Source organism: Panthera tigris, chromosome C2, assembly GCF_018350195.1.
Source record: "Panthera tigris isolate Pti1 chromosome C2, P.tigris_Pti1_mat1.1, whole genome shotgun sequence".
Taxonomy (NCBI): domain Eukaryota; kingdom Metazoa; phylum Chordata; class Mammalia; order Carnivora; family Felidae; genus Panthera; species Panthera tigris.
Window position 1 is genome coordinate 86,549,147 of NC_056668.1, and position 22,261 is coordinate 86,571,407.

General features: G+C 40.0%; 1 protein-coding gene and 1 pseudogene across 2 annotated transcripts in view; both read right to left on the reverse strand.

Moving 5' to 3' along the window:
- Positions 1 to 21,342, reverse strand: part of ACTL6A (actin like 6A) — a 30,787-nt gene extending 9,445 nt beyond the window's left edge. Inside the window, exons 1-8 of one of the 2 annotated variants that reach the window (XM_042998822.1) lie at positions 21,167 to 21,342; positions 8,826 to 8,902; positions 8,485 to 8,659; positions 5,433 to 5,533; positions 4,242 to 4,339; positions 1,114 to 1,208; positions 687 to 793; positions 500 to 589 (exon numbers count right to left, since the gene is read on the reverse strand). In XM_042998822.1, coding sequence (XP_042854756.1) covers positions 500 to 589; positions 687 to 793; positions 1,114 to 1,208; positions 4,242 to 4,339; positions 5,433 to 5,533; positions 8,485 to 8,659; positions 8,826 to 8,902; positions 21,167 to 21,191 — 768 coding nt within the window. In that variant the 5' untranslated portion in view covers positions 21,192 to 21,342. Of the gene's footprint in view, positions 1 to 499; positions 590 to 686; positions 794 to 1,113; positions 1,209 to 4,241; positions 4,340 to 5,432; positions 5,534 to 8,484; positions 8,660 to 8,825; positions 8,903 to 15,900; positions 16,062 to 21,166 lie in introns of those variants that run through there. The other variant, XM_042998823.1, reaches the window with a different exon arrangement.
- On the reverse strand, positions 15,307 to 16,919 carry LOC102968137 (annotated as a pseudogene).
- Positions 21,343 to 22,261: the final 919 nt, after the last annotated feature.

Below are 22,261 nucleotides of genomic sequence, written 5' to 3' on the forward strand. Positions count from 1 at the left end.
AACCATTTTCTTAGACAAAAAAAGGTACAGAATAACATAATGCTTGTTTTTACTCCAAAACCAAAGTTCCTTCCAGGTCTCATCAGAGTAATCCAAATGAATATATACTAGTTTGTTGAGATAATTAGTTTGACAAACACAAAAATACTCGTTTCTTCTCAAAATAATAATTTTGTTTGCAAAATATCATTAAAAATATGAAGTGCTCACATTCTATTCAAAAACTTACAGCCTAGGTGGTGCCTGGGTGGCTCAGTCAGTTAAGCATCTGACTCTTGATTTCGGCTCAGGTCATGATCTCACAGTTCATGCCCTCAAGCCCCTCATTGGGCTCTGCGCTTGACGGTGCAGAGCCTGCTTGGGATTCTCTCTGCCTCTTTCTCTGCCCTCCCTTCCTCACACGCTCGCTCGCTCTCTCAAAATAGATTTAAAAAAAAAACAAAAAAACCCCACAACTTAGAGCCTGTAATACTCCTGTAAAGAAAATAAGGGTACTTACATTACACATGTAGTTGTGCCAAGACCTTGTAACCTGTGGCAACTTCTCTTTTCTTTTCCAGTTTGCTGGAGATCCTTCACGAACAGCTTCCTGAGTACCAAGAGCATGTGCTAGGTTAAGAGAGTTCACGACATGGGGCTGGGGAGCTGGAGATAAATTCCAAAATGAAAATTCAAGCATCACCTACTTTTGATGCAATCATATATGGAGGAATCAGTTCTATATTCATTTCTTGGAAGAGTTCTCTGCATTGCATAGTAATAAAGTCTCCAGCAAGAGGGGATTTCACGATGCCTATGAAAACAGATTAAACGAGGCTAAGACAGCATTAAAACTGAACTCCCTGGGACAAATTTCTTCTGTGTATTTATATATGAATAATCTTTTCAAGTAGAATCAACTGAACTATCTCTCTAAGCATGAATGAAGCCTTGCATCAGTTTTAAACATGCGTTATATACTAAAGGTTTTTTAAAACTCCTAAAAAAAGAGATACTATTTGGAAACTGATATGACTTGATAGTCCAATTCACTGCTCTATTTCATTGTCTACGTTGTCATGACAGCTAACATCATCTCCTGTTTAACTCATGTACCCTAGTTAAATACATTACCTTGCTGAAGGACATAGCCATCATGGACTGGAATTGCAGTGGTATGAGTGGCTCCACTGTCCAAAATAAGACCCGTGGAACGACCATTAGCAAATCTAGTATAAAGCATTAAGGAAAAGAAAGTATCAAGCTTCCAAAATAATGTTTATTATAAAGGGAAAATTTCATTAAGGCATTTTTAAATGTGTATTATGGCTTAAAATGTGTTAATCTAGGGATAAATATTGGTGTGAAGAAACTCTGGCTTAAAGACAAATAACAACAGGCAGGACTTCCGAAATGATGGTGAGAGGAAGTTAAAGAGACCTTTTATCCCAGAGAGACATCTGTTAAACTGGCCAAAATTAGCACAATCATTCAAACTCTCTGGAGCCAGAGTAAAGGACTTAAAACAAATTAAGAAGCAATGAACAAAATCAACAGAAAGTGAGTAAAAACAGTGGGGGGCTATGGCATTGGCGCTAGGAACTAAAACCATTCTCCACATAGGATTAAAGAAAAACCATCTCAGCAGTTTGGCAGCTGAGTGGCAGTTCCCACAAGTCAATGGGAAAGCTATTCCAGGTGGATTCAACAGTCAGCAAATATTGGCAGATCCCATCTTCCACAGCTCTGAGCTGCAGAAGGCCCATACCATGTGAACATCATAAGCCAGTATCAGGAGCAGGGCCATGCACTTGGTCACCAAATATTTACTGCGCATTATGTGCCTAGTGACAAGTCTGGTGCTTAATAAGGGAGGGTAGTCCGTCTGGCACTGGCATTCCTGTGCACAGAAGGCACAAAAAGGTGACCCCAAACTGACTCTGCCCTGAAGGATATCCTGTTTAGTACAGATTAGGAAAGCTGTGAAAATAACAGCTCAGGGTGCCCCAGGGGTATACAGGAGAGGCCACCTAACCAATCCTGGGGAAATCCAAGTAAGCTAGGGAGAAGACAGGGAACAAAGGAATATGTGGGAAGGCCAGGAAGCAAGGGTATGCTGAGGTCAGGGAAGTCTAAGTAGTTCGGCAGAGCCTGAAAGAATGTGGACGATGATTTGGGCTTAAAGCAGCTTGGCAATTAACAAAGATCATTAGCATGGCAGTGGGAAGAACAGGGAAGAGAGGAGGAAGGGTTGCAGTAATCCCGGAAAGAGCTTGCACGTAATGCAGTGGCAATGGAGAGAAATAAATGGATCTGAGAGGTAGTGGGGAGAAGAAAAATCGGTCTTGATGAAGGACTAAATTTGAAGGGTTAAAGAGAAAGATATCTGGTGTGAGCAACTACAAAGAAGAAGAAGGAATAAATTCGAGGGGAGAGATTAATTCCATTTTAGACATACTGAGTTTCAAGTGCTTAAACAAAGAACAGAAAAAGTTCTACTAGGGCAGCTGATTGTGGGCCTGCAGCGAACAAGAAAGGTCTGGGACACAGAACAGATACGGATTTGGAATTTGTTAGTGTGTAACTGGGATCTGAAACCAAGAAAATGGGTAATTGAAACCAGAAAGAGCATGTCAAGAGAGATGAAGGGCTAACGGCAAAAAAGCAAGCAATGGGTAAGGATGATCAGAATCCATGAAATCGATGGCCAGAAAGACAGGTTGGTGAGTTATCTTTGCTATTACTGGTACTTTATTGACCTCTGGCCAACTATATACAAAACATTAATTTTATGCTCTGTAAGTACAATGTCAGATACAGTGATAACACACTAAAAAGTGGCATGAAGGTATGTGGACCTTCCTATAAATAACAATCATAAAATCTAGACAAATTATCTTAAATGATCATTTCAAGATTCTGGAAACTGTTCAAAAGCAGTCAAAATTTACCCAAAATTTATTCTCATAAAACTGCAAATGGAAGGGGTAAGAAGTTTATAGCTAAAAATGCTCCCCAGCTCCATGGCTATGGCTTGGGAAAGCAGTGGTGGAAAACTGCAATTTTACCACCTTGAGTGAGCAGTAAAGGACTTCAGGGCTGAAAGAAAAGCTGGACACTTAAGGTAGAAATCCTAGATGCCAGAGAACCACAAATGGGTGAAAACCAAAATCAGAGTATAAAAGGTACCCAAATCTCTGACTGACTGCTATACTATTCAGGAGCAGGACTTCAGGGGGACCAACAAAAACATGGAGAACAGAGAGTAATCCACTCTTTTGTTTTGTTTTTTTAATTTTTTAAATGTTTATTCATTTTTGAGAAAGAAAGAGACAGAGCACGAATGGAGGAGGGGCAGAGAGAGAGAGAAACACAGAATCCGAAGCAGGCTCCAGGCTCCGCACTGTCAGCACAGAGCCCGACAAGGGGCTTAAACTCACGAACCATGAGATCATGACCTGAGCCAAAGGCGGACACTTCACCGACTGAGCCACCCAGGTGCCCAGAGAGTAATCTATTCTTGAAAATCAGAGCAGCACCTAAGAGTTCTGTGATTTTGCTACATTTTTAGATAAATGCATTCTCCAACAGTATGCAGCTTGGACAGCAGAAAACTTTCCTTACTAGCTTAACTTGTCAAGAGAACAGAGCCTGAAGTTGGCAGATATAAGAAACCAGCTATCAATGAAGTCAGATAAAACAATACTACTCTTCTCACTAATATTTTTGTTTTGGAAAATATAATTATCTTTTTCATAAAAATGTTATTTGTGTTAACCTTAAGGAGGTTTTTTTTTGTCATTATTAAGTGAATAAATAAATGTTAAACCAATTCTTAGTTTTCATTTCTCACAGTAATACTGACAGATATAACCAACATAAAGAAAATCTTTTTGGGGTCCTCAGTAATTTGTTAAAGTGTAAAGGAGTCCTGAGGGTCCTGAGGCCAATAATGTTTGAGAAGCCAAAAGAATTTTTAAAGTAATACTAAGATGTTATTTGCCTTTTTCACGGTCACTCTCTCATGAGTGTATAGGGGAGTTTTCCAGAGACCGTGTCATGTGTGATACGGTACAGAATGAATGCAAAAGACAGATATGAGAATCCAATGTTTCCTATTAAGACTGACCCTAAAGAGATTTGAAAAAAAAAAAAGTAAAATAATTCCACTCTTCTCATAATTTTTTTGGTTTTGGAAAACAAAACATGCCCCACCACATTTACTTCTAAAGAAAAGCTGAATGTTACTCTTTCAAGGATACGCTGTCAAAACTGCAGTTTTGCAAAGGAAGAATGCAGGGATGTTGTAGTGTTCAAACATTAACTCTGTCAGTTTCTCTCTCTTTGCTCTAGTATTCCACTTGAGAAGAGGGAAAAAGAAATGTAAGTTATTTACTGTTTAAAAACTAAAATGTTGATTTATCTCAAGATTCAATACAGCACTATATTAAAAAAATATAAACATTAAAAACAGAATACCATAGAAAATAACCATAGAAAATACCATAGAAATTTGTGTATATTTATATTTATTTGTAAATAAATTTAATAAATTTAAAATTTATTATTTAATAAAAAGTAAAATTGTTGCTAGGAATTGTACAGGTTACAGACTTTCCACAGTACCAAAATCAGGATTCTTATAAAGTATTATTAAATCTTAAGAGTCAATCCAGTCATTTTAAACCACCAAATTCTCCTATTTAAGAGTTGCTACTCATAAAGGAAACTAGAGGTTAAAAACAGTAACAAAATATTGATAATTTATGATCATTATGCTAGCCTTCTGGGCTCTTTGTGGACTCTGTACCAAATGTATTTCACAAGAGACCTCGATCTAGTAATTTATAGCCCTAGTTCCATATTTGACTCCTCTCCTGGAGAGGAAAATATAAAAGTGGATACACTCTGCCTTCGGGGCACAAGGGACAATTCATAAACCCAAATGGGAAGTGGCCCAAGGAATTCAAATGTTAAATAAATCCCTGGAAAAAATAAATAACCGAACCCCATTTAGGGTGCTTTGTTATTGTTCTTTGAATATTTTAATTATTAAAATAAAAACTTTATTTTTTTTTTAAACGTTTATTTATTTTTGAGACAGAGAGACAGAGCATGAACGGGGAGGGTCAGAAAGAGAGAGGGAGACACAGAATCTGAAACAGGCTCCAGGCTCTGAGTTGTCAGCACAGAGCCCGACGCGGGGCTCGAACTCACAGACCGCGAGATCATGACCTGAGCCGAAGTCGGCCACTCAACCGACTGAGCCACCCAGGCGCCCCATAAAAACTTTAATAGTATATAAAAATTAATCCCCCTTTCCCTAATTTTCAAAATTCAAAACATGAACTTCTATGCCTTTTTAAAGAAAAGGAAAACATTCTTCAAATCAGTTAAAAACAACAACAACAGCAGCAACTAGAGAAATTCAGAAAAGAAAGTCTTTGTCTTACCGGTGCTTCTGACATGAGAACAGGATGCAGGCTGGCTTCTGACTTGACATGCATTTTGTAGGTATGATCCAAAATAGCCTGGAAACTATCCCAATCTTCAACTACAATATAAGATTAATACCTTCAAAACAACGCTTAGTTGAAGATGAATACAGAATCTTTTTAAGAGATTGTTTCTGTTTTAGAGTACTTTAATATACAGAACCTATTTATTTTACAGATTTATTTCATAAGATAGCACTTTATATAAACATCATCTTTGTCTTCTATAATATATGGAACCTCTTTTTTGTTCATCCAACCCCAACAGTATCACAACCCCTAAGACCTGTCCTAAATGTAATCAGTGCATCTAACAGACCTAAAATACCAAATAAATATTATTCAGTAAGTACTTACTAGAGGCACAGTATACAATTCGAATGGTAAGAGGAAATACAAAAGAATGGTAGGATCTAAACCTGAGATTTAGAAAGTTTACAGTCTACCTGAAAAAAGATGAAAAGATATAAATATAGATACAGACATAGATATAAACCCTCAGAGAATATAACATGCCTTCAATTTGGCTTCCACTTAAACATTCCATTGAAAGTGCTTGCATTTCGTTATGACCTTTTTTTGTAATGTTTTTTTTTTTAACATTTTTATTTATTTTTGAAAGACAGAGCATGAGTGGGGGAGGGGCAGAGAGAGAGGGCGACACAGAATCCGAAGCAGACTCCAGGCTCCGAGCTGTCAGCACAGAGCCCAACATGGTGCTCGAACCCACTAACCATGAGATCATGACCTGAGCTGAAGTCAGACACTCAACTGAATGAGCCGCCAAGGCGCCCCTTGATATGACCTTCTAACAGACAAATCCAGCGGAAACTTCACTTGTAATATAGCTTGACCTCTTTACATTATCTGACACTATTGACTGCTCAAAAGTTTGCAAACCAGTTCTGCCACAATCCAAAGAAGAAATGTCATTACTTGTACAACATACTCCCACAGTCCTATGAGGCTTTGGGGGAGGGGGCAGGGGGGGAGGGTGTCAATGAACCGCATTAGTCATTCTAACTTTTCTCTTCCCTTCTTAGTGTAACTCTCAATGTCACAGCTGAGAACAATGAGAATCACTGGACTTCTATGGTTCCAAAACTTTTTCTTCTCTTGGCCTTCTGAATATTCTATATCCCTAACTGTTCTTTCTCATTCTCCTTCATGGGCACCCTTTCTTCTCTTTGGTTAAACAGAGAACAGGCTTTCACATGGAAACCCATCCTCAACCTTTTTCTCATATTCCACACTCTTTCTGGCTAATAAATAATGCAACTCCATGTCTTAAAATCTTCTCACCTGCTGAATAGAACAGCACCTATATTCAAATACTTTGAACTCAAAAACAAACTCATTTACTTGCTGTACAGAAAAAGGCCTGCTTATAAGGCTGACCTTTCGCTGCCATCTGAGAACTTGACTGATAACCAGTTCCCTACAGTGATATAAAACTTTCCCTAAATGATAACAGTAGTTCACTGCACCTAAACTGTTTGTACAATGTGGTTTGTGCTGAACACTTTCTTTCCCTCTGGGAGTCTTGAATTTTAGTAAATTCTAGACACGTGGTACCTACATGACCTCCCCCAGTAAAAATGGTCTCTAATGAGCTCCCCTGGTAGACAACATACACGTTGTCACAACTCATCGCTGGAGGAATTAAGTACATCCCATATGACTCCACTGTGAGAAGACTCTGCGAAGTTTGCCCTAGATTCCTCTGGACTTCACTCCATACCTTTTTTTCCTTTGTCAATTTTGCTTTGTATCCTCTCAGTGTAATAAACCTTAGCCATGAGTACAACTATATGCTGAGTCCTGTGAGTCCTTCTAGTGAATAAATGAACCTAACAGTGACTGCAGATATTACCAATACATTTGCCTTTGAAGACCGTAAAACTTGTTCCTTCCCATTCTATTCCTACTTCAATGTGTGGTACCCTCTATTCAATTACCCCAGTCAAAAATCTAGGAAACTCAATTATTCTCCTTTCACCTCTTTGATATCTCTCAAAGTCATCTCAGGATCTCGGCCATCAGTGATAAAATTTAAACCCTCTCCATTTCTCATCTGAATTCTCACCTCCCTAACTGATCCTCCTATCTCCAGTATCTCTCCCCAATCTAGCCTATGTACTGCTCTTAGAATAATCTCTCCAGCTGGCAAACACCCAAGTGTTTAAATACCTTTAGGGTTGGGATGCCTGGGTGGCTCAGTTGGTTGAGCAGCCAACTCTTGATTTTGGCTCAAGCCATGATCCCAGGATCATGGGATTGAGCCCCACATCAGGCTCCACACTGAGCATGGAGCCTGCTTATGAGTCAGTCTCTCTCTCTCTCTCTCTCTCTCTCCACCCCTCTCTCCCTGCATCGCACTCTCTCTCTCTCAAATTAAAAAAAAAATTTTTTTTTAATTTTTTAATTAAAAAAAAATTCCTTTGGGGTTATCTTTCAGTTGCCAGCTTAATACACCCCTGGCATGGTTTACAAGCCCTATGATGATTGCTCTCTGTCCACCACTCCTGCAACTGATGCTAATGCACCCCACTGTTAATAGCCATACTTAATTTTTGATCTTTCTAATAAACATGTAAGCCGCTTCCACAGCTCCACCTCTTCACACATGCTGGCTGCTCCCCTTTACCGAGCCTTGTTAGTCAGGCTAATCCTTATTTATTTGTCAAGATTCAGTGCAAAAGTTACCTCCTTTATGAAAACCACCACTGATCCCCAATGATGGGAGTTAAATACCTCTCCTCTCCAATCCCACTGCTTATCAAACACAACATTTATCCTACATATTTGGATATCTACATCGACCTCCCTATGAGTTTCTTGAGGAAGAGGAACATGTTTGATGCATCTTTGTATTCTCAGTGCCTGGAACATCAATTTATGGAATTAAAAACAAAATACCTGATATTCAACTTATAAGAAGCCATTGTCTTATGTCTAAAATGTACCATATATACTCTATAAATCAAACCCATACAAGCAAACATCATACCCATCCCATTTTTTAGTGGTGAAATGGCCTCCGTATTCTCCCTGGGAACTCGCAGGGCATTAGTATCTATGTAATAGGTGGGGCCGCCTTGTTTGCCTTTATCACCATCTATTTCCATCAGTGTGCTTCCATCATCTCTTTCTACCACCATACCAATAGCTGTGGGGAAATCCACCTGGAAGAGTCAAAAACATGATAATACAAGTTTTACCTGCTTTATCAAGTAGTCATTTTTTCCCAACTAAAATCTTTTACCATAATTGAGTGAGAATTTCTGCATGAATTTAATTCTACTCAAGTAAATGATCCTTTCATATCCAATTAACTAACGCTACACTTACCTTGGGACAGTCCTCACCAGCATAACCAGCTCTCACAGTATAGGATCCAATGTCAAAAACAAGAGCTCCAACCTCATCTGAAAAAACAAAGGACAATTAACATTAACAACTTACAGGTCTCATATGAAAATTAAGAGTACTTAATGTGCTGGGGCACCTGGGTGGCTCAGTCGTTTGAGCGTCCGACTTTGGCTCAGGTCATGATCTCACAGTACATGGGTTTGAGCCCCGTGTCGGGCTCGGTGCTGACAGCTCAGAGCCTGGAGCCTGCTTTGGATTCTGTGTCTCCTTCTCTCTCTGCCCCTACCCCACTCGTGTGCTCTCTCTCTCTCTGTCTCTCTTAAAAATAAACATTAAAAAATTTTTAATAAAAAAGAGTACTTAATGTGGTTAATATGAGAATGTAAAAAAGTTCTATTAAAAATTAAAACAGGTATTACATTCTTATTATTATAAGCTTGAACTTAGTTTTAAATACACCTTAAAATAAAGATTCATTCAGTTAAAATATAACAAGTCATACCTTGTATATCAGTAGAGGCTCAATCAGAAAAGAGATGGTACACTAACATTGGGTAATTTGCAAGAGTTTACTTATTAAAGGGACTATTTATAAAGATATAGGCACAACACAGGAAAACCAAAAGGGATAGTATGCTACCCTAGCACTAATAGCAGATCTGTTGCCACCCTTAGAACTGAAGAAACACAGAGAAAGAATGGTTAGCAGAACCTGGAGAGAGTTGTGTTGGGAGGCTGCCTGATAGGAGCCGTGACCTTCAGTTGAGGGATGCAGTAAGCCATGGCTGACCCTGAGGGGAAGGAACCAGACTAATAAATATGTCAACCTCTCTCTTCCTCCTCTCTACTGGCTAGGGTAATCTTACAATTTCTCACCCAAACTGGGCCACTTCTGAATGCAAAAAGGGTTCCCTATTCATAGTTATACAAGGACAAGAGGCATAAGGCAGGAAACATGGTTGCCCTACCACTGGCCAAACCACAGGTTAACAGACCCACTGAGACAGTCAGTAAGGGTCACTCTTCAAGGGCACAAAGAGGGTGGAAATGGTGGAAAGTGGAGAGGCAAACGGAAGATATCCAGTACACTTAGTTGCCATTTTTTCATGTTAACAGAAATTATATTCCATGCAATTAGGATAGAAACTTAGCAAAACCCCAAGAAAAAGAGGAACCCTGAAGAGTAAGAGTTTAAAACATAATTACATAGGCCAAGTAAAAAGTTATCAAAGTTTGCACATTTCAAAGATTTGTAGTAGATAAAGTTTAATGCTGCAAAGAAAGCTGATTTTTTTTCACATTCAAATTCAGAGAAAAGCCTCTAATTATACTTTGAAAATATTTCCCCCAAAACTGCATGGTCCAAAAACAAAACACTTGGGCTTTCCAGGCACTAATTTTTCATTTTTTTCAATCATTAAAAATAATAAAGTGCTATTATTTATCTCCATTAAATTGGCAAAATCCATCTGATAAGACAAAGTATTGTCAAAGACATAGGGAAAGAGGAGCTCCTACACATTTACTAATAAAAGCTATAAACTGATACAACCCTAACGCTCAATTTAGTCATACGCACTAAAGTTGAAAATGTTCATACACATGGTAATGCAAATTAGTGTAGCCACTCTGGAAAACAGTATGGAAGTTACTCAAAAAATTAAAAATAGAACTATCCTACGACCCAGCAATTTATCCAAAGGATACGGTATTTATCCAAAGGATACAGGTATGCTGTTCTGAAGGGGCACATGCACCCCAACGTTTATGGCAGCACTATTGACAATAGCCAAAGTATGGAAAGAGCCCAAATGTCCATCAACAGATGAATGAAGAAAATGTGGTATATATATGTATGTATGTATGTATGTACACACACACACACACACACACACACACACACACACACACAATGGAGTATTACTTGGCAATCAAAAAGAATGAAATCTTGCTATTTGCAACTACGTGGATGGAACTAGAGGGTATTATGCTAAGTGAAATTAATCAGCTGGAGAAAGACAAATATCATATAACTTCACTCATATGAGGATTTTAAGATACAAAACAAATGAACATAAGGGAAGGGAAACAAAAATAATATAAAAACAGGGAGCGGGACAAAATATAAGAGACTCTTAAATATAGAGAACAGAGGGTTGCTGGAGGGGTTGTGGGAGGCAGGATGGGCTAAGAGGCATTAAGGAATCTATTCCTGAAATCATTGTTGTACCATATGCTAACAAACTTGGATATAAATTTAAAAATAAATACGGGCGCCTGGGTGGCTCAGTTGGTTGGGCGTTCGACTTTGGCTCAGGTCATGACCTCGTGGTTTAGGAGTTTGAGCCCCACATCGGGCTCTGTGCTGACAGCTCAGAGCCTCGAGCCTGCTTCGGATTCTGTCTTTATCTCTCTGCACCTCCCCTGCTTGCTCTTTTTCTCTGTGTCTGTCTCTCTCTCTCAAATATAAAAAAAAAAACATTTTTAAAAAATTAAAAAATAAAAAATAAATTATTTTAAAAAGGAAGAACAAAAGTGGGAAACTCACAGTACCTTATTTATAGACTTAAAGTTACAGTAATCAAAACACTATGTTACTGACATACTATGATGTAGATCAAAATGTCAAATCAAAATGTCAATACTACCCAAAGCTATCTACACATTCAATGCAATCCCAATCAAAATTGCACCAGCATTCTTCTCGAAACTAGAACAAGCAATCCTAAAATTCATATGGAACCACAAAAGGCCCCGAATAGCCAAAGTAATTTTGAAGAAGAAGACCAAAGCAGGAGGCATCACAATCCCAGACGTTAGCCTCTACTACAAAGCTGTAATCACCAAGACAGCATGGTATTGGCACAAAAACAGACACATAGACCAATGGAATAGAATAGAAACCCCAGAACTAGACCCACAAACGTATGGCCAACTAATCTTTGACAAAGCAGGAAAGAACATCCAAGGGAAAAAAGACAGTCTCTTTAACAAATGGTGCTGGGAGAACTGGACAGCAACATGCAGAAGGTTGAAACTAGACCACTTTCTCACACCATTCACAAAAATAAACTCAAAATGGATAAAGGACCTGAATGTGAGACAGGAAACCATCAAAACCTTAGAGGAGAAAGCAGGAAAAGACCTCTCTGACCTCAGCCGTAGCAATCTCTTACTCGGCACATCCCCAAAGGCAAGGGAATTAAAAGCAAAAGTGAATTACTGGGACCTTATGAAGATAAAAAGCTTCTGCACAGCAAAGGAAACAACCAACAAAACTAAAAGGCAACCAACGGAATGGGAAAAGATATTTGCAAATGACACATCGGACAAAGGGCTAGTATCCAAAATCTATAAAGAGCTCATCAAACTCCACACCAGAAAAACAAATAACCCAGTGAAGAAATGGGCAGAAAACATGAATAGACACTTCTCTAAAGAAGACATCCGGATGGCCAACAGGCACATGAAAAGATGTTCAACGTCGCTCCTTATCAGGGAAATACAAATCAAAACCACACTCAGATATCACCTCATGCCAGTCAGAGTGGCCAAAATGAAGAAATCAGGAGACTATAGATGCTGGAGAGGATGTGGAGAAACAGGAACCCTCTTGCACTGTTGGTGGGAATGCAAATTGGTGCAGCCGCTCTGGAAAGCAGTGTGGAGGTTCCTCAGAAAATTAAAAATAGACCTACCCTATGACCCAGCAATAGCACTGCTAGGAATTTATCCAAGGGATACAGGAGTACTGATGCATAGGGGCACCTGTACCCCAATGTTTATAGCGGCACTCTCAACAATAGCCAAATTATGGAAAGAGCCTAAATGTCCATCAACTGATGAATGGATAAAGAAATTGTGGTTTATATACACAATGGAATACTACGTGGCAATGAGAAAAAATGAAATATGGCCTTTTGTAGCAACATGGATGGAACTGGAGAGTGTGATGCTAAGTGAAATAAGCCATACAGAGAAAGACAGATACCATATGGTTTCACTCTTATGTGGATCCTGAGAAACATAACAGAAACCCATGGGGGAGGGGAAGGAAAGAAAAAAAAAAAAAAGAGGTTAGAGTGGGAGAGAGCCAAAGCATTAGAGACTGTTAAAAACTGAGAACAAACTGAGGGTTGATGGGGGGTGGGAGGGAGGGCAGGGTGGGTGATGGGTATTGAGGAGGGCACCTTTTGGGATGAGCACTGGGTGTTGTATGGAAACCAATTTGACAGTAAATTTCATATATTAAAAAAAAAAAAAAAAAAGAACTGAAAAAAAAAATTAAAAAATAAAAAATAAATTATTTTAAAAAGGAAGAACAAAAGTGGGAAACTCACAGTACCTTATTTATAGACTTAAAGTTACAGTAATCAAAACACTATGTTACTGACATACTATGATGTAGATCAGCGGACTTATAAGCCAACAAAATAGAGAATTCAGACACACACACACACACACACACACAAAGAAAATGTACACACACAGAAATCACAGTTTTTATTTTCTCTACAGAAACTCTCTCACACACATCACAAGGAAACACGTTTAAGAACGTTCATTAGCTATGTGACCTTCGGTGATTTCTAACCTCTCTGCCTCAGTTTCCTCGTATGTAAACGTGCATAATAGTTTCTAACACATAGGATGTTATAATAAATAAATGTGTTAAATGCTTTAATGCACATAAGCACTTACAACAGGAACAGCACATAATAATCACAATAAGTGGGAGCTGCCATTATCATTATCACCACACTACTTGTCACAGGAAAAGATAAAAATAATCTAATGGCCTCTCAGTAGGGAAATAGATAAACTATAAATTATTCATACCATGAAATACTGTACAGCAGTTAAAATGAATGATCTAGATGTACATATCAATACGGATAAATCTAAAAAAAAAAAAAAAATGACTAGTTTGAAAAGCTAGCTACTATGGGCACCTGGGTAGCTCAGAAGGTTAAATGTTTGGCTCCGGTCATGATCTCACAGTTTGTGCGTTCGAGGCCCATGGTGGGCCGTGTAATGACCGTGCAGAGTTTGCTTGGGTTTTTCTCTCTCTCTTTCTCAAAATAAATAAATAAACTTGAAAGAAAGAAAGAAAGAAAGAAAGAAAGAAAGAAAGAAAGAAAGAAAGAAAAAGAAAGAAAAAGAAAGAAGGCTAGTTACTATACATACATACACATTGCGATACTGTTTAATTCATTATGGATACACACACACTTAGTATTAAAAATATGCATGGGGCCTGGTAATGCTGCATATCCAACTTCGGCTCTGTGGTTACCTCTAAGGAGGGAGAAAAGGGGACTCTATACGAATAACATTCTATTTCTTAAAATATCTCAGGCAAATATGGTGAAATATTACATCTATCACATACAAACTTACATATATGCTTCATTATTAGTATATTTGAAGTACTAAAAATTGAGTTTTAAAGTAAAGAAAAACCAATGATTATACAGATATTCATAGTGAAGAGATGGTATCTTTACAGAATAATAATCTCATTTTTATTTAAATAAAGAGCCACCTATTTTTATTCCTAATTTGAAAAGAAGTTTCTTCATTTATTATACTTCCCATTCTCGATACAATTCTCTGATCCAAATTATTTTGTCTGAAAATAGGGGTCCTTAAAAGCAGAACACTGCATTTGTTTTCACCATAGCATGTATACTCAAGTACAAACAGTAAAGTTAACAAATGACTATAAATTAATAAACTTTAACACTGACTAATTACAATGTTGGGTAAAGAAATATCTTAACTAAATGAATTAATTGCCAGGTTAACCAAAATATTCAACTCTCATTCTCAAGGATCAAGGCTCTTAACCTTTTCTGTATCATGGACCCCTTTCACAAAGCTCTGGGCTGAAGTGTTTCCCCCTAAAATCCGTACATTGCAGTCTTTACCCCTAGTACCTTAAAATATGACTGTATTTGGAGATAAGGTCTTTAAAGAGGTGATTAAATTAAAATGAGATCATTAGGATATGCCCTAACCCAATATGACTGGTGTCCTTATAAAAAGAGGAAATTTAGACACAGATATGTACAGAGGGAAGACCATGTGAAGACACAGGGGGAGGATGGCCATTCTAAACCAAGGAGAAAAACCTCCAAGGAAAACAACCCTGCCAGCACCTTGATATCAGACTTCTTGACTCCAGAACTGTGAGAAAATTAATTTCTGTTATTTAAGCTACCCAGTCTGTGGTACTTTGTTACGGCAGCTCTGGAAAACTAAAACAGATACATTAGGAAACTTAGGACTCCCTTCTTAGAATGTTCTAAAGTAGATTATAAAAGAAGCCAATTATAACAAAACATAATTCTACCTGTGGATTCCTTGGGGAGGTGAGGGACCCCACACTGGAACCCCTCCCTTAATTTACCCCCTCTTAGGTAATCTGCTCCACTCCTATGGCATCAACTTCTACTAATAATTTCAAGCTCAAATCTTTCTCTCAAGCCCTCACCTTTATCTAGATCCATGTCTCAAACTTTTTTAAAAAAACATCACAAATAAGATTTTTTATTTGTTACCATTAAATGTCTGCATTTTAAGAGATTCTTGGACTGGTGGCTCATATCCATCAGCTCGTTCAACTTTAGCAATGGTCTCTAGGGGTGCCTGGGTGGCTCAGTTGGTTAAGTGTCTGCTTCAGCTCAGGTCATGACCTTATGGTTCGGGAGTTTGAGCTCCATGTCGGGCTGTGCTCACATCTCAGAGCCTGGAGCCTGCTTTAGATCCTCTCTCTCTCTCTCTCTCTCTCTCTCTCTCTCTCTCTCTCTCTCATTCTCTCTCTGTCCCTCCCCCTCTCTCTCAAAAATAAACCAACATTAAAAAAAAATTTTTTTAAACAAACAAAAACTTTAGCACTGGTCTCATTTTCAGTAGCTTTTCCTTTTAAAAGAAAAGTGAATTACTGCCTTCACCATGAAGCTCCATGAGCTCCCAATTCAAACTTGGGCTTCTTCAGCATTTTTACTTTTCTAACAAAGACATCATAGAGTGGAAAAATAGATCGGCAAACCTTGTTTAGATCTTTTCTGATGGTGTCTGGAATCAATTTATTTACCACTTCTTTCAAGTCATTTGTCTGCACACCTCAGGTCATAATCTCCATCATCATTTTCTGGATTTGGTGGACCTGTTGGTACTGAGCATAAGAGGTCTTCCGAATTGGATTGTTGCCTGTTTCGGTAAAACCAACACAAACTAAATGAAGCAAATAACCATCGGCAACCTTGACCTCAACAGGAGTTTCAACCATGGTTTGCCGTTTTTTTGACCATGAAGCACATTTTGTCATGGGTAAAATCCATGGCATGGAAATTAGTCAGGCAGTTTTTGCCCTGAACATCCTCAGTATGAGCTTAAATTTTCTAAACGCCAACTTCATCACTCTGCAGAAGGCTCACTTCAAAAACATGACCCTTAGGCAATCAGATACAATTTTGATTCCTTGAGTTCTTGTGACTGTTTTTCCAATATTTCTTATACTGAACACAGGAGGTGCTTTTACATCATACCAATTTTTCTTAGAAAACAGATCAGGAGCATCTGACTGCAGCTCAGGTCATGATCTCACAGTCCATGAGTTTGAGCCCAGCGCCAGGCTCTGTGCTGACAGTTCGGAGTCTGGAGCCTGCTTTGGATTCTGTGTCTCCCTCTCTCTCTGCCCCTCCCCTGCTCATGCTCTGTCTCTGTCTCAAAAATAAATAAAAACATTTTTAAAAATTTTTTAAAAGAAAAAGAAAAACAAAACAGATCAACCACTTTCTTCTTGACTCCCTTTCTGCCACCTTTCATGAGGCACTTGCTCTTGATGACCGCCATGATGCTACTCAGAGAGCCAAAAGGCCATATGACAAACTTCTTAGTGTACAACATTGATTCCTCCTGATGTCCCATGGTTACCTCATATTCAACATATCTGAAGCACTGTCTTCCTTTCCCCATCCTACTTAACCTAATCTTAGCAGTGCTATCACAGTTAGTGGCCTAATCAACAGAGACAAAAAACTAAGAATTGCGAATTCCTTCATATTTTCATACCCCTCAGCAAGTTCTGCCAAACATTCTGCTAAATATTTCTCAATTCCCTTCCTCTTTGCTACCATTGCCCCTGTCTTGAATCAAGCTCTTATCTCAACAGGGAATTACTACAATTCCCTGTAAGTATTGTATTTCCCATCTCTTCATTTTTTCCATCCACCTTACAAACTACTGCACTGTGATCTTTCAAAATTACAACTCAACATATTGGTACATAAATCCTTCAACGAAAAGAGAATCATCTGGTGGTTTCCCATCATCTACAAAATAAAATTCAAGTCATTTCACCCAGTTGATATTCAAGACCTAGCAAAATCTGGCAGTAATCTCATTTCCCACTTTACACACTAGTATGACTGGATAATGTTGTCTGCTAAACACACCACATACTCTCACTCAGCTAATTTTTGCATATGCTGTCCTTCTCCACTCTTCTTCCATCATCCCTACAACCTCTCTTGTAAAGTCCTCTGACTCCCCAACAATGAGTTAGTAACTTTCTTCTCTGTTCTACCTTTGTACCTTCGACATATCGTCATTACTGAACACACTTTGTTGAATTACCCTTTCTCATCAATATAAAATTTTATAAATGGTAAGATACACCATCTCTTCATGGACCAAGAAAAAAAGCATGCTGCCAATTAAACTCTGCCACGCCATCAAGAAATATTCCATGTCGGGGTGCCTGGGTGGCTCAGTCGGTTAACTGCAGACTTTGGATCAGGTCATGATCTCACAGTTTGTGGGTTCCAGCCCTGCATCTGGCTTTGTGCTGACAGCTAGGAGCCTGGAGCCTGCTTTGGATTCTGTGTCTCCCTCTCTCTCTGCCCCTCCCCTGCTCGTGCTCTGTCTCTCAAAAATAAATAAACATTAAAAAAAAAAATTTTTTTAAGAAATATTCCATGTTAATTATACTTGAATTAAAATTTAAAAAAAATTTAATATGTAAAATAGAAAAACTTCAAAAAGAAAAGAAATATTCCAACTTCAGCTCTTTAAATATGGGGAGGGGGGAATGTACAACTGAAGTGAATAAAATGCAGTGTCTATTTATTTGACTGCCTCACCTGTAAGACTGAGTTTCTTGGAGGCAGAGGCTATACCTACCCGGTAAATTTTTTTATGAAATGAAAATCTAGGAGTACCTGGGTGGCTCAGTCGGTTGAGCACCCACTTTGGCTCAGGTCATGATCTCACGGTTCATGAGTTCAGGCCCTGCATCGGGCTCTATGCTGACAGCTCAGAGCTGGAGCCTGCTTCAGATTCTGTGTCTCCCCCTCTCTCTGCCCCTCCCCAGCTCACATGGTCTCTCTCTTCTCAAAACTAAACATTAAAAAATAAAAAAATAAAAATCTAATAAATCAATTATGTTCCTATCTTAATGAGAGGCAAACTAGACACAGATTTTAATGTAAGACTCCTGATGCTTAGAATTTTGCATCTGCTTTTTTTTCCTTTTTCAAAGGTATAGGTCTATCTCCTGTACCTCGTGTTGTCAACAACTAGAACCAATGAACACAAAATAGAATGGCAAAGGGACATAGGAGACTTAAACCATAACCACAGAGGTCTGGATATTTAAAAACCAGGATACAATTTCTAACGGATAAAAGTCCTCAAGAGTTGGATCCCTTTGCTACTAAAAACACAGTTTTCACTTTTCTGAAGATATTGGTGCTTTTCTGGAGTAAATGGCTTCCAAGTTTAAAGGTGTGATGGTTTTTCTGGGAAAACATGAAACAATGGTGGCAATTTTCTAACCTGGTCTTAAAACATTCCAAGATAATACTGAAGGCTAATAACTTTGGGAGAAAGTGGGAAGATCATTTTTTTTGTTTGTTTGTTTGGACAGGGTACACCAACTCATGGGGATGGAGATTTTGAGAAAATTTTAAGGTTAGAGATCTGGGGGTCAGGAGTGCAGGAATGATGAAACAATTTATCAAAGATGGCCTGTTTATTTTTATAATGCAGAGTTTGAAGTAAAGGAGCACCATGAGAGATAGTCACAGGAACAATGAGTAGGTCCAGAAACCAGTTAGAAAGTATAGAAATCTGGGTAAATTATGCATTATACCTAACGCTAAAGATCAATGTCAGATCTAGTCAGAAATCATTATTAGAATAAGACAGCCATAAATTTTAAAATTTAAACTTCAAAGATCTTTTCAATAAGCAAGTCAGTTAAAAATACAGCTTCTTAAGTTAATTACTCAAAACCTAGGAGAGAAGAAGTTTGGTTTCTTCTCACAATACACCCTTTGGAAAATGTCACCCAATATAAATACTGACCATACAGTGGTAGCACAAACACAAAATCATACACTTATTTTTGTAAGTTTTAAATATTTTGTATGTGGTATAGGCTTTATGACATATTCCCCTCCTAAGCAAATGAGAAAAAGGACGTTTATTCTGAATACCTAAACCATACATGAATATGCTGTGGCTATACAACTGAAAAATGACTTATGGAGAAACAACGAAAAAACTTTCTATTTTTAAAATAGGAAAGGGTTTTACTGAAATGCCATCTTCTTCAACCCAGAGATTCTTGTTCCCCATTTCTTAGGAAGTTCGATAACTCTTGGCCAGTTCATCTTTTCCATATTACTTTCTTATTCCGTAATACAGGGACAGCATTACCATCCCCTATATGGTTGTTATAGATTGGACTAATGCATGTATTAAATGCAACACATGAAAAGTATCTGGGAACAGTTCTTAGTACACAGTATGCACTCAATAAATGTTTGCTGCTGGTATCATTAATATCCATTTCTGCCTCAGTCATATTAAACAATGCCTTCAAAGGAAATACTCCCAGACAGCCTCTAAGTCCTTGGATCAGTGAACCTAAAGGTCAGAATGGAGTCAACAACCTCCGTAAGGCAAAGGCACAAAGATCCAGGACTGCATCTTCAGATGAGGAAGAGGTAAATCATGAAGATCCACTAGGCTTTCTCCAAAGTAAAAAATGGGAAACTACGGACGGGACGCTCACATGTGAGAAATCAAAACCAAGAACATAAACGGGAAAGAAGCGGCTGAGGGTCAGCATATTACTTCAAAGAGACTCTAGCTACACTCCAAAAACTCCTAAGAACTTTGAAAACCCAATTTCTATCCCCTACCTGTAAAATGCCATCCTCTTCAGAAACAGTATCCATTCTTACTAGACACAGTAACAAAAGCAACACTTCAAATCTGTCTCCTTGTTCTGGAAACTCCTCAAACACAACACAAACCAGAATCATATACACCAGTGCTTCCTCTACCTGTCTAGCAAGAATGGAAGCTCTGATTCAGTATATGTAGACTGGAGCTTGAGAGTCTGCATTTCTAAAAAGCTTGCAGGTGATGCTGACTCTGCTGATCATGGACCACACGTTGCGGAGCCACGTATAGCATCATCTCATTGAACCTTCACAGCCACACCACTGGGCAGGAATTATCTTTCCCAAAATGAGCCCGAAGTTGAGAAAAGTTAAGTAACTTGCCCAAGGCTAAAGCGCTCAATACATGGTGGGGCTGAAAGTACAAGCCGGGTCTGCGTAACTCCCAGACCCGTGTCAATCTTTCCACCACACTACAGCCTGCCCAAGAAAGCATCTGTAAGTTACAGGTGTTCCCATGGGTAACTCTGGAGAACCCAGTCAACAGGCAGAAATTACGGAAAGGTGTGAGGCTGCTAAGCACGGAACGAGGAGGCTGCGTCGGGAGTGGCCGCCACTCCTCCAGGCAGTGGTACCTCTCTCGGCTCGCTTTACCCTCCAAGGGACTTTGCGGAAACCTTCCGTCCACGCTTGCAAACTGCTGGAACCTCCCAAGTTTAAACACGCGCGCGCGCCCCGATGTCGCAGACTTGTGGAGATACCGGGGGAGATGCAACCCTGCGGCTGGCCACTCAAGCCGGGGTTCTGCGGGCCGACCCCCTTGAAGTGCCCGCCCAGCCCGAGGCCGGAGCGCACCCCCAAAACCCTGCTCCTCCGGGGGGCCGAGGCTGGAAGGAACCGCAGGGGGCGGCGACTCTGGGCGCCCAAGGCTCTCAAAAGAGCCGGGTGGGCTCCGGGGGCGGGCAGAGCGCGGGGCGGGGATGGGGCGGGGAGGCCGGGGTCCCGAGCGGGGAGACCGGAAGGGGCCGCCGCGGAGGGGAGGGCTGGGGAGGGCTGGGGGCGGCGGTTACAAAACCCACACGCTAAAAAGGCGCGCTCTCTCGTCCGGCCGCACTCACTCACCTCCCCCGTACACCCCGCCGCTCATGGCTGCTGTCCGCGCGACTCCTACGCTAAAGGCTACCCGGCGAAGTGACTGCGACGGCCGCGAGTGTGGGTCCCGAGAAGCACTAACCCCCTACCCCCTTAACTTCCACCGCCACCCCCCTCGGGCAACAAAGCCGCGTCCACACACCCCGGAGCTCAGTCACACTTGCTGTCTGCTCTTATCAGCCAATCACAAGAGGCCCGGGTACCCTTTAGCCAATCAGAAAGAGGTTGTGCTGCATCCCCGCCGCGGCACAGCCAGTTTAGCCAATCGAGGGCAGCCATGGAGGCGGGGAAAGGGTAAAGCGACGGAAGGAGGGAAGGAGTTGGGTTGCGGAACTGGCCCCAGGCGGGAGGGGTAGCTGGGGGGGGCGGAGCTTCCTGAGTGGGCGGGGCTTCCTGAGTGGGCGGGAGAGTGCGGCAGAGGGAGCAGCAGAGGGAGGAGAGAGTCCGAGGGGAAGTGTCCGGGCGGGTCCAGCGGTGTGGCTGGGCGCCGAGCAGCGGTGGGACTCTGGTAGAAGAAAGTAAAACCCTGGAAAAGAGTTTGGAAATAACAGTGTCTCCGCGCAGCGACTCCCAGTTTTAGGTTGTGGGGATGCAGAATTTTTTTTTTTCCAGAAAAAGTATGTTCAGCTAACTTTTATGTTAAAAAGATTTTCAACTAACTTTTATGTTAAAAGCTCAAGTTTGGGGTAGGGGAACAGTAAATCAAATAAACCTATAGGATCCTGCAATTTTTTAAATGGCTATTAATAATTAGAAGAAGAAAGAGATGACATATTTTCCCAACTAAATTTAGGTAGCACTTTAAAAAATATTTTTTTCTTTATTCCTTAAAATATTTGTTTATTTAGGGGCGCCTGGGTGGCTCAGTCGGTCCATCGTCCGACTTCGGCTCGGGTCATGATCTCGCAGTCTGTGAGTTCGAGCCCCGCATCAGGCTCTGTGCTGACAGAGCCTGGAGCCTGCTTCCGATTCTGTGTCTCCCTCTCTCGCTGCCCTTCTCCCGCTCATGCTCTGTCTCGCTGTCAAAAATAAATAAACATTAAAAAAAAAATTTTTTAATGTTTA